This window comes from Hemitrygon akajei, chromosome 16 (genome assembly GCF_048418815.1).
Source record: "Hemitrygon akajei chromosome 16, sHemAka1.3, whole genome shotgun sequence".
In the NCBI taxonomy this organism is placed as follows: domain Eukaryota; kingdom Metazoa; phylum Chordata; class Chondrichthyes; order Myliobatiformes; family Dasyatidae; genus Hemitrygon; species Hemitrygon akajei.
Genome location: NC_133139.1, coordinates 73826074 through 73841077, shown reverse-complemented (window position 1 = coordinate 73841077; position 15004 = coordinate 73826074). Strand labels below are relative to the sequence as shown.

Sequence of the window (15004 nt, the reverse complement as noted above, 5' to 3'; positions counted from 1 at the left end):
TGTTGGTCTTTTGCGTAACGATTATTTGCCCTGTTGGGGCAGTCTTTCATAGATTCTGTTGTCTCTTGTATTTACTGTGAAAGCCTACAAGAAACTTAACCTCAGGGTTGTACATGTGACATATCAAACTAAGTACTGTATAATACAAAATTATGAATGGCATATATATTAGAAAACTTTTCCTCATTGCAGAGGAATCTAAAGCTAGAGAGTTTAGTGGAAAGGCTTGTGCCAAAGGGCTAAGTTGTAAACTCTATATAAAGTGCTTTCAATGACCAGCTCTCTAATAACTTAGTCACTGTTGCAATGCAGAAAATGCAATAAACAACTTAAGCACAGTGAACCCCGAAAACAGCAATGTGAAGATAATCAGATTTTTAAAAATGTTATGTACGGAAATGGTGACAAGGTACTAGATACCTAGATACTGTGAGAATTCTTCCTCACCCTTTTACTACATAGGGGACTCTTATTTCAATGGAGTGGCCTTGTTTTAACATCACACCTAGTATTGCTGTTAGTGCCACAGCTACCTAAGACTTCTCATTATGGACTTGGGCATAACCAGCAGATCCTCAATGGCACCTTCAATGCTCTTCACTCACTGGAGACCCAAACAATTATTATCCAGCTGCTCCTAATCAAACTCACTGTGACGATGTGCACTGTGCAACCGTGGTTTTCAGCTGATGACAGTCCCTCTGCCACGAGGATGGGTTCAATGTGACGCATTCCCCATATGCTTCCATTTCCTTTGAACAGTAGCGTGCGGTTATCTCAAAAGCAGCTTGCCTGCCATTAAAACAGAGTAAAAATTAGATATACTTTTTTTTTTAATTTGGAAGAGCAAGTGCAATTATAAACAATATTATGATTAATTTAAAAAGAAATAAAATTGAAATGTGTAATTTAAGTTTTCAGAAACTAGGTTATGTATGTTAAAGTCTGACGTATTTAGGGCAATGACTTAGAAACATCACTTTTTCAGAACATTACACCTGAACATCTCCAGCTTTCTTTCAGCCAGCCCTTTTCTGCTCATTATACTGCCACTGTCTCCCAAGTTAGAGGTAATTTTTGCCTTGGCACTCTCTTCAGGTTACAACCAGGTTTTCAGGAGCAAAGCACCATAGCTATGAAGAAGGCAAGACAGTGACTATATTTCTTTCATTAGGAGTTTGAGGAGATTTGGTATGTCACCTAAAACACTCCCAAATTTCCATACACAAAGTACACTGCAGATGCTGTGGTCAAATCAACACGTACAAACAAGCTGGAGGAACTCAGCAGGTCGGGCAGTATCCGTTGAAACGAGCAATCAACGTTTCCGGCCGAGACCCTTTGTCAGGACTGATAGGGCCCCTGCCCCCTCCTTTTTCAGTCCTGACGAAGGGTCTTGGCCCGAAATGTTGACTGCTTGTTTCAATGGATGCTGCCCGACCTGCTGAGTTCCTCCAGCTTGTTTGTACGTGCCCAAATTTCTATAGATGTACCATGGAGAGCATTCTAACTGGCCAGATCAATTTCACAGTATATATATTTACAGTAATTCAGGTTTTTTTCCTATTATCCTGTATTGTACTGTAGTGCTGCTGCAAAGTTAACAAATTTCACGACATATGCTGGTGAAGTTAAACCTGATTCTGATAGAGCTGTTGTAAAGGTAGCACCGAAGGGGGTAGTTATTGCAGACAGCCATTTTACAGCTGATTGGCATATGATTTGGCTTTGGTCTATTTGTACAGATAGTCAAATAGGCAAGGCATGTACAAATAGGATTACTGTAGTTTTGCAAAAGGGTCAGCATGAATGGGTTGATCAACGGCCCATTCTGTACTTTTTCACTGTATAACTTTCTTATCATATTTACTGTACGGTAAAAAGGACTCTTTGCTTTAAGTCTACCTTCTTATGATTTTAGCTCAATGCACTGTGGAATGACCTGACCTGCATACACTGTATACAGAACAAGCTTTTCGCTGTCTACTCCAACTTTCGTTCAGTATTTAAACATCATTATTTCAAAAGCCTAGACGTTATTCTTTCCCATTGTCCCACTGCCAGTAAAATACCACGATCCCCCTCAACAAACCAGACAGTACTCTCCCCACTCACATGGTGCAGGAACATCCACACTGACCGGCAGCGCCAAGGTTACGGGAGGAAGAGAACAGACCGCGATGCTGATTGGTCCACGGGAAAAGCCCCGCCCACTGTCCTGCAGCCGCCGCATCTTATTGCACCAGCTGACTGACCATCATTATTGGCTCCCTTTTGATTCGATGTTGGGTGCTACCTGCAAATCCAGGCGGCAGCTGCTGGCCATTCTGTAGAATAATCTCTTGGAAAAGAGGAAGCCGCACCAGTTGGACGGAAGGAGTAGCTCTAAGTGTGGGGTAAAACAAGCAGTTCCGTGATTTTCTTAGCGGAAATATGGTTGCCACGTCAGTCACGTGAGCCGGATGTGGTAGTAAATTCGCCTCGGGATCACGTGGAGGAGATGCCGGTTGCTGTGCAGCGTCACCATGTCGGGCCTGTCTCTCCCAGTCCGGCGATGAGCGCGGAGGAAGCGGATACTAAGGCTAGGCGGGCGGCCGTCCTCCGCGATGAGCTGGTGGAGAGCGTGTCGCTCTATCGCCGCCGGCACTGGCTGCTGCACGGTACCCTCGGGCCCTTCGCGGCGCTCTACGTCGCCTGGCTCTACCTGTGGGTGTGCCGCTACGGGGTCAGCCAGTACCCGGAGGCGGGTCTCATCGCGCTCGCCGCACTGGGAATCGCGCACATCCTCACCGTACTGTCCGGGCACTGGTCAGTGCACGCACACTGCCTGCTTACCTGTACCGCGGTAAGAATTGCGCGCCTACGAGGGTACTGGTCAGGGATGGGGATGTTCACTGTAGCGAAAGGCATAGGGTTCCGAGTATAGGGGAGCGAAAGATCAGGTACATTAGCTGTCATAGATAAGAGTGCATAATAACTACTCTCGGATACAGGAGCGGTAATGTACAAACAGGTATGCTTTGCATAAGGTTAGTTGGGGAGAAGTTCACATGAATGCATGCAGGACTACGGAGGTTGACTGGGCATAGTGTGGGTACAACAGGGTGTGCGGGGTGTGGTTGCATCCGGGTAGAGGGATTGGGTATGTATGGTGAAGGTGTGCCACGTAATGGGGCTACATATGGAAGGCGTGAGTGTGGCAGGGGGTTGATGTATGGGGTAGACTTAACTAACTGTTACCATCAGGTAGGAGGTACAGAAGGCACACACTCAGTGATTCAGGAACAGCTTCTAACCCCTCTGCCATCCGATTCCTAAGTGGACATTGAGCCTTTTTTAAAATCTATAGTGTTTCAGTTTTTTGCATGGTTTTTAATCTATTCAATATACGTATATTGTAAATGATTTTCTTATTATTTTGTTTTTTTTCTGTGTTTATTGCATTGAACTGCTAAGTTAACGAATTTCACGTCACATGCCGGTGATAATAAATCTGATTCTAAGGTAGGTAAGGGGGCTGGGTGCAAAGAGCGTGGATAGGTTGGGCTTCAAGGACATGGTGTAGGAATAAAATCATAAACTGCTGGAGATATTCAGCAGGTTAAATGTTGGTGGAGTGGAGCAGAATTAATGTTTTGGATTGACGATCTTCCATAAGAATTGGGGAAATTATCAAATAGTGTGTTTTAAGCTACAGAGAATAGGCAGATGTAGGTCAGCAATGTAAGTATTCCTGAATTAAGGACAGTAGAAGCGTGCTGTCGGTGTACCTGTTGGCAAGGATATTAAACTGTAATAGCTGATAAACTTGTAGGTGAGCCTGGACATTAGGGCAGGGAATGTACTGTATAGGTGTACTAGAATGGGTAACTAACAATGTACGTATCATAATGAGCAGTCCCTTGAAGTTGATAACATGCTTCTATTCCATTTTGACATCAAGAGTCTTGTGCAGGATTGCAGCTTCTGCTGATGCTTGTTGGGCAGAGAGATTGGGTTCTCGGGAATATTGAACAGCCCACCTTTGGTTTGCACGTCTTCTGCATGCTTGTGTTACACTGATATTGTTACCCCCCATAATGATTAGTAAGGGAAAGAGAAAATCTGTATTTACTGACAAACACCTTCATTGGCCCAGTTCATAAACACATGAAATTTACCCAATTGAATACCTGTTTGCACATCTAGGCTTCCCTGACCCTCCATGAACGGTTGAAAAGGTGTTGCCTGGGAAAGGGAGGGGGGGGGGTCTACACTGCCCACTGCATTCTTGGTCCCAGAGTAATCTCCATGTTTCTGACCATGGGGTCGGCAACTTCTGCGATGGTTGGTCTGAGTGTTGTTGCTGCCGGTACTCCCAAAATTCTCCATTCTTATTTTTTCCTGATCGGTTGATAATTCACTTTTGTTGGTTAGAGGTCATCTGACCTGTGTTAGCCTATCATTGGATATTGCCCAGGGCTACAAGCAGTATTGCTTAATGGCCCTTTCCAGTAGCCTTGTGCCTGAGGTGATTTATTTTGTTCTAACAGAGGTTCAACCCAGTCTAACTACGTCAGCCAAGCATTGAGTCCAGGCAATTGGATGATAGGCTGTTCCTTCTGCAAGCCAGCATTTAACATAAACAAATTTTCTGAGAATGGTCTCAGGTTTAAGCAGATCATTAGAAATTTCTTGTATCCACATTCAGTTGCTGTCATTAAGTTGTCTCACAAAATGGCCAGTTCCATTCCTGAAACAGCATAGCATGAACAGACTTGTTTCGTCTGTTTCCGCTGCCCTTGTCTCATTCCTGTTTGCTGATTTGTAGATTGTAGTCCTTCCTGGCCATCAATAGGAAGTGCATGTTTTCACATGGCATCTCTTTGTAAGCAATCTCAGTCTAGGGTTCTTGAGAAATGAAGGGAATACTTTTTTCCCCACAGGACTTTGAAAATGCCCTTAAGGTGGTTTGAAGGAGTAGAGTGTTTAGGGCTTTATCAGTAATGGATAATAGGAATGTGAGAAATGAAAGTAGGAGTAGTCAAATGGATTCAGTAAGTTTGTTTATATCTCAGCAGCACTGCACTATCTCTTAATTGCTTTGTTAGCTAAGTCTTTTGTCTCCTATCAGTGGTTTAGAGAATTTGAATTTTAATAACCTCTGGATAAGCCTCCACATTCAACGATCCATCCATTGTGCTGACACTTCCAATGTGATAGCAGCACCAGGCATATCAGAATCTGGTTTAATATTACTGGCCTACGTTGTGAGATTTTTTTTATGGCAGCAGTACAGTGCAAAAAGAGAGGGAGAAAATAGGAGGAAGTCTTCATGGGTTCATTGTCCATTTAAAACTCTGGGGAAGATGCTATTCCTGAAATATTGAGTGTCTGTCTTCAGGCTTCTGTTCCTCCATCTTGATAGGAGCAATGCAAAGAGGGCATGTCCAAGGTGATGGATTCCATTGTCTGAATGTGTCCTCAGTGCTGCAGAGGCTAGTGCCTATGATAAAGCCTGCTGAGTTTACAATGTTCTGCAGCTTTATCAGGTCCTGTGCAGTGTTCCTTCCATACCAAATGTTGATGCCACCAATTAAAATGCTCTGTATGGTACACTTGTATAAATTTGTGTATGTCTTTGATGAGACACCAAATCTCCTCAAACTCCTAATAAAATATAGTCGCTGTTGTACCACCTTTGTAATTACTTCAGTATGTTGGGCCCAGGATAGATCCTGACATGTTGACACCCAATAACTTGAAACTGCTCACCCTTTCCACTGCTTGATGTCAGCAGTAGTTGTATTGTCAGCAATTCTATGGATGGTGAATAAATTCTTCTCAGGCTTCCAGCCAGGTACAGGTATCGATTATAACTGATGTTTTGATGACAAACTCTGCCATCTTCAGGGGTGGTGCCTGAGCAGGTCTAGTCCAGTGGTATTTGTACCTCTGTACTCCATCCCTCCTGATTGGTTAGTCCTCATCCAATCAGATTTCCGTTCTCCCACCTTGTTTACAATAGAATTTCTGTTCTTACTTGGAGCGAGACTTCCGTCTTAAAATTATTTTCCTCTAGTTTTATTTCAATGGCTTCCTTCACCAGGCGGTCCCAAAAACTATTAGTGTGACATGGTAGTTTTGTACTGTCGAAGTCAATCCTATGGCCATTGTGAATGCATGTTCTGCTACTGCATTTCTCCAGGTAACCCAAGAGGATGCACCTCCTGTGCTCCTTGATGCACATTTCCACAGTGCATCCCGTCTGGCCAGTATGTGTTGCTCTGCATTCACGGGGAGTCCTGTAAACGCCAGCCGACCTTTGGCACAAAACAGCATCAAGGTGCACAAACCGGACTGACTGACTGACTGGGTAGGCCTACTGTCTCTAGCTGCTCCTGCCTTACTGAACTGGTGTCCTCACATCTCAATTCCATTCTCTCCCCCTCCTACCACCCTGCCAGCCTCTGCATCAATACACCATCCTCCACAACTTCCATCATCTCCAAAGGAATCCTGCCATTGAACATGTATCTTCACCTTCCCCCTCCTCTCTCCTCCCCCCCCCCCCCCACCCACCACCCCCACCTCTACAGGGATTGCTTCCTCCACGCTTCCCTTATCCATTTGCTCTTCCCAGCACTTATCCCTGCAAGTGGCCCAAGTGCGACACCTGGCCGTTCACCACCTCCCTCGCCTCCGTTCAGAGCCCCAAATAGTCCATCCGGGTGAGGTAACACTTCGTCCTGTGAATCTTCCACCAAGCACCTTTCAGTTAGCCTCCTTCATGTCCCCCTACCTTTTTATTGGGGCATCTTCCCCTTTCTTCTCAGTCCTGAAGGAGGGTCTTGGCCCAAAACGTCAGCTCTCTATTCATTCCTGTATTCATTCATGCCTGACCCGAGTTACTCCAGCATTTTGTTTTGGATTTCTAGCATCCATGGACTTTCTTGCATTCGTGATGTTTGTTACATTTTGCTTTGTCAGAAGTAATGACAAACCTTGCCAGAGCTGATGTACATCAGATTCCATCTCTAACCTCGATCGGAATTGATTTGTTGATCATGTTTCATGTCATCTGGCCATTCCTCAACCCTGCTTTGTGTTCCAAGGGGGAGCATTTTTCTTGGTCACTGTGATTATCTACAGTACCTACCTAATGTCTTGCACTTTATGATGCAACTGTAAGTGGTACCTGTTTCAAATTTCCTCCTGTCCTGCTGTCAAGAACCCCACATTTCTGATTTTACTTTCTGGTGATGTAATACCTTTATCAGTGCAGTCTATTTGGTGCTCTGAGAACAAGTGTGTGAAGAAGAGATTATCAATGCTTTGATTACCATCTCTGAAGTACTTCAAATTCTAGAATTATTTTTGATGACTTGATAGCAAACATTTAAAGTTTGTTCTCAAGCTATCAAAATGAGGAACTATGAACCACTTAGCCCTACTTGAATTAAATTTGGCATTTTCTGTACTATGAAGCATATAGTTATAAGTGTTTTGGATAAAAAGAGCAGAGTCGGTATGGATTTATGGAAAGCTATACTTGACTATCGAACATAACTTTAGTATCATGGTAGCATAACTTTAAAGGGCAAGTGATCATCAATTGGGTTCAATTCCTGCCACTGTAAGGAGGTTGTATGTTCTCCCCATGACTGCATAGGTTTGCCCTGGGTGCTCCAGTTTCTTGCTGTATTCCAAAGATATCCATTTGGGGCTAGTGAGACTTGGGCATGTTATGTTGATGATGCTTGCAGGCTGCTCCCCATCTCCTCCAGCAAAATCCACTGTTCATTGAGCCAAGCAATACATTTCACTGTTTCAATATGCTTGTGACAAATAAAGCTAATCTTAATTTTGTCATCTGAAGTTTCTTTGAAGTTTTGGTTATAGAATAGTTAAAGGAAAACCAATTGATGTGGAGCAACATACACAAAATGCTGGTGGAACGCAGCAGGCCAGGCATCATCTATAGGCAGAAGCAATGTCGACGTTTCGGGCTGAGACCCTTCATCGGGATGGCCCGAAACGTCGACATTGCTTCTTCCTATAGATGCTGCCTGGCCTGTTGCGTTCCACCAGCACTTTGTGTGTGTTGCTTGAACTTCCAGCATCTGCAGATTTCCTCGCGTTTGATGTGGAGCATTTGACTTTGTTTTTCAGGTGTAATATTCTTCATAAATTCTTCTTGGGCTTCCAGGTGGATACAAGTATCAATTGTAACTGTTGTTTCAATGGTAGGATTTGTCATCAAAACGTAGATTAAGATTGATATCTGTACCCGGCTGGAAGCCTGAGAGGGTTTATTTGTCATATATTCCAGGAAAACACTGGATCCTTTTTCGTCTCTGTATTATGTTTTGAAATTTGTTGTTTTGCAGAAGCAAGATACCTCAATACATTAAGAAAAACTAAATTACAATAAGAAAAAATATTTAATTTTGTATATATAAGTAGTGCAGAAAGAGTGGGGAAGTGAAATAGTGTTTATGAGTTCATTGTCCATTTAGAAATCCGATAGCAGAAGCTGTTATTGAAATGTCTCTCTTCAGGTTCCTGTATTGCCGCCTTGATGATAGCAATGAGAAGAGGGCATGTCCTGGATGATGTATGCTGCCTTTCTGAGGCATCATCTTTTGAAGATGCCCTTGATGGGAGACTAATACCCATGATGGAGCTTGTTTAGTTGGCAACTTGTGTCTTTTTCTGACCCTGTGCAGTGGCTCTCTCCATACCAGGTGGTGATGCAACAATAGATGTGCCACTGGCAAATTTATGGATGGCGTTTGAGCTGTGCCTAGCCACACATTCATAGGTGTAGAGAATAGAGCAGTGGGCTAGGCATGCATCCTTGAGTTGCACTGATGTTGATCATCAGTGAAGAGATGCTATTTCCAATCTGCTTTGACTGTGGCCTCCCAATGAAAGATCCAGTTGTAGAGGGAGGTACAGAGGCGCATGTTTTGGAGTTTGATTAGAACTGAGGGCATGATTGTGTTGAATGCTGATCTGTGGTCAATAAACAGCTGGGCGTCGGTATTATTGTCAAGTCAATCCAAGGCCGATTGGAGAGTCAAGATCCTCTGTAAACCTGTATCCATTTGAGCAATTGTCTTTGAGGCACCCTGTTCTTGGGCACTTCAGAATGATTGTCACCCTTTAGAAGCAGGTGCCAACCTTGACTGCAGCAGTGAGAGATTGAAGATATCCTTGGGGGTATACCTAGTAGGAAATATGCAGTGCAAGTTTACCCAGGAGCATGAATGGCAATACTTTTAACACAAGGTATACTGCTTTTAGTACTGAGATACAGGAATTTAGGATTGTAAATCAAAGGAAATGTATATTTTCAGGCTTTAAATGGACCATTCTTTCTTCTGATTTGGCGCAAATTATATTAGAGTTGTAGGCATTTAGAACAAAGAACAATATAGCACAGGAACAGGCCCTTTGGCCCACAATGTTGTGCCAAACCAGCTGAAAAGTAAATCTAATCTGCTGCATACAATAAGTGTTTAAGCAGTATATAATTGTTTAGTCAGTCATAATTTTCCAAATGTATTTCAATTTCTATGAATTAAGATGTGTGTATTTATGTGTATATTTATAAAAAACGTGTGTGTATAAAAAACACACACATACTCTTTAGCTGCCTAAGTAGCTATCATAAAACATGGGTGCAGAATTAACCCAGCAAGTATGCTCTGCCAATGGATCATGCTGATTTATTTTCCCTCATTTATATTCTCCTGTGTTCACCCTGTAACCTTTGACATTCTTTCTGGATCTTAAACGTAATATACAATGAATTGGGTTGCGGGTGCATACTCCGCACGTGCAGAGCAAGCCCGACAATGGAGTAGCAGAATTAACTGAGTCATGTTAGCCACTGCACACACTGGGCAGCTTAGTGCGTAAATGGCACTGGGCCTGCCAAGATGGAAACGTGCACACTTGAAAGCCTGCGCAAAAAACATTGAACCTTTGCGTGTAGGAGACCCAGAGTAAAAGAGAACATGTATGTCATCTTTGCTACCCTGAGATTCAATTTCTTGCTGAACAAGAAATACAGTACAATCAGTGGAAAAACTGCACAAAAGTCACAAACGATTAATGTGCAAAAGAAGGCAAACTATAAATACAAAAAAGTAAATAACACTGAAAACATGAGTTGTTGAGTCCTTGAAAGTGAGTCCATAAGTTGTGAAATCAGATCAGTGGTGAGGTGAGTGAAGTTGTCCATGATGGCTCAGGAGCCTGATGGATGAAGGGCTGTTTCTGAATCTGGTGGTGTGAGACCCAAGACTCCTGTAGCACCTCCCCAATGGCAGCAGTGAGAAGAGAGCATGGTCTTACCAATTCACTGTGTGATCCATTAGCCATCAGTGCACTTGCCAGATTTTCGCAGTTGATCCAATATAGTTCATGTGTCATGTATTAAAGGTTGGCCTGTGATACCAAATTGGGTGTGATAGCCAGAAATGGCATGAGGAAAAATCATTTCATGTAGTGAGTATTTACAGTCTAGTTTGCCAAGACTGTTACCATGGCAGAGTAGAGTCAATTGTAGTGTTGAAAATGTAGTAAAATAGCAAGGAGATGGGAGAATTTGCAGAGGTAAGGTGTAGTGGATGGTAGAGTTGAAGACTTTGCATCGTCTTGCACAGAACCAGGCTGGACTTGACAGAACAAACAATGTCTACTGTGCTGTAATTTTCTGATTTTTGTTTTTGGTGAAACCATAATGGCCAAAACATTCTTGCAAAGCATCCATCTAACATGAAGATCACTGCTTCACTTCGAAGGGGTAATGTGTATGCACGGTGTGGATAAGAATGTCACTGCTGAAAATGGGATTATATGATATTATTATGTAATTGGATTATATGATATTATATGAAAATTGGATATGTTTCTGCTTTGTATTAGCAAGGACCAGTTGGTTGTAGATGGTCGGAATGTGTTTGGTTCATTTCATTAAAACACTGAAGATCATTGCCCACTTCAATTGTCAATCTTTCATGGTGCAGTGTTATATTTCACCAATAAAAATCCATAGAAACTGATCTGATCTTCAAAGCTGATATGGAAAGTCTTGCCTTGCTGCAGCAATATTCCAGAACCAAGCTCACCTGAGCCTTAGTAGCTTCGCTGCAATAAGCAAACAATTCTTGAGCTTGGAGGCTGAACTCAAAGATATTGTTGGTTTGTTCTCTACAACGAACCAGAGGATGTGCCTTGCATTCAGTAAAGTCAAACTCTACCAATCTGATCTTGCTGTGCTATAATGCTCCTGGATGATAAAGGCTAATGGTGAGATCATGGGAGAAGACGGACATTGAATGCAATGGTGAGTTTCATTATCAGTGAGGCAGGTAAATCTTTGATTTGTTAAAGAGCATATCTGAAGATGGAGATCTCATACCAGGCATAAAAGTCATGATACTAATCTTGTAAAGTTGCAACATCGAATGCAAACTTGCTCACTAGCTAAAGTAGTGTATAATGGAGCTACGGTAATCAATCCTAGAACCAGAATCTCATCCCATTCATGGTGATGGTCAATTGAACCATGGTGGGGAGAAGTAGGCATGAGTGGAGTTTTGAGGGGAAAAGACATAGCTTTAGGGAAGTGTAGAGAAGTATTAGAGGGAGGAAGGGGAAGTAGTTTGCTGAAGGAAGTGGAAAATGCTTCAAGGTTTGCATCAGCATATTAAGGAAAGCAGCAGATATCAGTATTGTGATGTAACTTCGGCACTGATGTAACATAGTGGTTAACGTAATGCTTTTACAGCACTAGCAACCCAGGTTCAATTGTGCCGCTGTCTGTAAGGAGTTAGTATGTGTTAACCCCTGGTTTCCTCCCACCATCCAGAGACATGGGTTAGTAGTTTCATTAATCTCATGGGTGTAATTGGGCTTGTTGGGCTGTAAGGGTCTGTTATCATGCTGTATCGCTAAATAAATTTATGATTAAAAGTAATTATTGGATGCTTAGAAGGAACAGATAACAAACCAAAAAGATTCATTGTCTGCAATCATTTTGATTTCTTGTACTATAGGAACAAAATCCTTTCAAAGCAACTTGGGCCAAGGTTGTTCCTACTCCTAATAATGGGTCCCCTGAGTTGGTGCCGCTTCAACATGACCAGGTATGTGTGTGATTCTTAATTGTGCATGTGGCTGAAAATATTTGTTGTTTTTCACAATTCAAAATTAAATTGCGATGTAATATACTTAAGCTCTGTTTCCTGAGTCTATCCAACAGTATGGGTGAGGACGGATGAAATTTCATTGTTCCAAAGCTATCCAAGATAGTCAGTTGGGAGGAGGATATGAAGAGGTTTAAGGAGGATGTGTAAAGTTAGTTTTGGTGCGCATACTAAATGGTGACATAGGGTAAAGTTGATGACATCACAGGTTATTAAAAACCATTGTTCAGGCACGAGGTTAGGTGAGTTGACAGTGTATAATAGTGTTTGTGGCAAGAGGGTTGATTATTGAACTAAGCAAACACTATCGCATTAGGCTATGCCTGGGGTGTTAAGTGCAGTTTTGGTCTCCTTGTCCAAGAAAGGAGATGCTTGCAGTGAAACTTCTCAACTGGAAACAGCAATAGTATGTTTAAATGAGAGAAGTTTTGATTGCAATTTAGAAAACTTAAGAGACTTGACAGTCTAGATGCAGGAGCAATGCTTCCCCTAAGTATTCTAGCAGCAGTGAACACAGTTTGATGAAAAGGCTGTTTAGCATTGAGATGAGAAATTTCTTAACTTGGGGAGTGAACTTAACTTCCAGGTTAGAGATAAAGGAGGTTTAATTGTCCTTTGTAAGACAGATTTCAGAATCTTGGCAGAATTGAGGTATATGGTGATAGTGCAGAAAACTAGCCCTGAGGCAGACGGCCTTGATTTTGATGAATGGTGAAACAGGTGTAAAAGACATAATAGCGTACCTTTCTAATGCTTGTCCTCTTATTGTAAACTACCAGAATAGAGAAGCATAAATCTATTAGTTATGTAATTCTTCCGAGTGCTAACTAATCTTAAATATAGTAAATGATGTTTGCACTTCAAAATGGGATTCCTGAATAGCTAAGGGTGCATAGAACAGCAGCAGAAGGCAAGTGTAGGTCAGTGGAAAGTTTTGGTGGAGCATCAGCTGTGCAGTGTTTATAGTCTGAAGTAGTAATAGGCAAGGTGAACTCAGTATTAAAAATAATGTTAGTGGAACAAAAATATTTAAAATGGGGGGGAAGGATAACTTTCTGACAGGTATGAAATGAATAAAGCTTCAATCGAAGATGAATTGAACCATTTTAGAAATGTGAACTACAAAGTTTTGGGCAGAGATTGATTTTGGATACAGTTGAGGTGATCGTTTTGAGTGTCGCTCGTTGGATATGAGGTGACTGCCTTTTTTTATTTTCATTCGTTGTAGCTATTAATCTGAGTTTACATATCAGTGCTTAAACAATTTTATCTCTTTGCAGGACAAGAATCATCAGAAAATCATCTCTTTTGAGTTTCAGAAGATTAAATACTGGTATGATGAAGTTGAAAATGAGTTCCTTCCAGTGGCTTTTCCAGTAGATTTTCAACTTCAGTTTTACCACACTGCCAAGGGATTCCAGGATGAAACAGAACTGAAAGCTGCTGAAAAGAAATATGGTACAAACAAGTATGTACTGAAGACTTGAAATATAATTTTATTTATACAATAGCTACAGTCTTTTTCCACTTTTAAAGATAACTATATTTTTGGTATTTTGTGTGTAATTTTATAATTAGTGCACAAAAGATTCTTCCATAGTGATGGCTTCATAACCAAGCCATCTTTGGAATTATAACCTTGCATCAGATGCAGGATTCGTATAATTAAATCAGTTGTTGCAGACTAATGAAATAAAGTTGTAATCAGCATTGAGAGAATGTCCTCAAATTCCTCACTGTTTGTGTTTGCACCTGTCTATTTAGTCCCATTCCTGTTCTTTTCCCCACTGGTCTAGTAACCTTGGTGTTAGTACCACCAAGTTCAGAAATCTTGAACTTGCTGGTTGCACTTTTGCAGTGATTTCTTGACTTGAGCCGAAAATGAATTTGTGTCTATTGCCTCCTGACCGTTCAGCAAGTTAGATATAAAAACAGCAACTCCATCTGCTTACATGGAGAAATGGCTTCAGGATACTAAGATGAGGATCAGGTAGTATACATTTTTAGAATGGTTAAATGTCATGCTTTTCCTTGCGTTTTTAATTAACTACATTTCAATGTTTTTGATAGCACTTTTCACAATAACTCAGAAGTTTTTAACAAGATCGGTTGCTATTCTGTGATTATAGATGTTTTGGAGCATTCAAATAAATGATGAAAAGTTTTACTGAAATATTTTAATTCCCATTACATGCTTTCAGGTTATAGTCCTTTGTTTATGATCTAAGAAAAGCAGAGTAGCATCAACTGCTGTCTGTGCCATTGGATTAGGTTGTCAAGCCTCCTTAGGAGTATCATCCTAAAGAATTGGTGTGTTTGGGGTCAAATGGGAAGGAACAAAGTTTGAAATACACGATTATTTAAAAATACATATTAGTGATTCCTGCTAAACTGATCATTCATTGCATATACTCCCATGTACTTAAAGTATCTGTGGAGATTTGACAGTATGATGCAGCATTTGTTCTCATTTCTGATATGTATGTTTGTCAGGGCTGAAATGGTGGTTCCTGAATTTATGCAACTCTTCAAGGAGAGGGCCACAGCTCCTTTCTTTGTTTTTCAGGTAGGTGCCTTTACAGTTGCTTAAAAATAGAGTGTTTGTATTACCACTTTTGGCTTTAATAGGAGTATTTTGCAAATAGCATGATCATGCATCAGTACTGAAATAAATTTGTTTAAATGTTACAATTTGAGTGAGGGAAGCTGTCCTTAAGCATGTTTTTTTCATACCAAGTATGTTCATAAATCGAGTCCACCAAATAAACCAGCATTGTAGAACAGATGGAAAAGTAATAAACACA

The 15004-nt window shown here is 41.4% G+C and overlaps 2 protein-coding genes across 3 annotated transcripts in view; one reads left to right on the top strand and one right to left on the bottom strand.

The window, feature by feature from the left end:
• The window catches only part of LOC140740184 (coiled-coil-helix-coiled-coil-helix domain-containing protein 5), a 37509-nt gene extending 35239 nt beyond the window's left edge, over positions 1-2270 (bottom strand). For both annotated transcript variants that reach the window (XM_073069183.1, XM_073069182.1), the window contains exons 1-2: positions 2116-2270; positions 652-792 (exon numbers count right to left, since the gene is read on the bottom strand). In XM_073069183.1, the coding sequence (XP_072925284.1) occupies positions 652-792; positions 2116-2117 (143 nt within the window). In that variant the 5' untranslated portion in view covers positions 2118-2270. The remainder of the gene's footprint in view (positions 1-651; positions 793-2115) is intronic.
• Positions 2271-2364: 94 nt separating this feature from the next.
• Positions 2365-15004, top strand: part of atp13a1 (ATPase 13A1) — an 81178-nt gene continuing 68538 nt past the window's right edge. The window contains exons 1-4 of the mRNA XM_073069174.1: positions 2365-2845; positions 12051-12140; positions 13481-13668; positions 14694-14766. Of these exons, the coding sequence (XP_072925275.1) occupies positions 2501-2845; positions 12051-12140; positions 13481-13668; positions 14694-14766 (696 nt within the window). The 5' untranslated portion in view covers positions 2365-2500. The remainder of the gene's footprint in view (positions 2846-12050; positions 12141-13480; positions 13669-14693; positions 14767-15004) is intronic.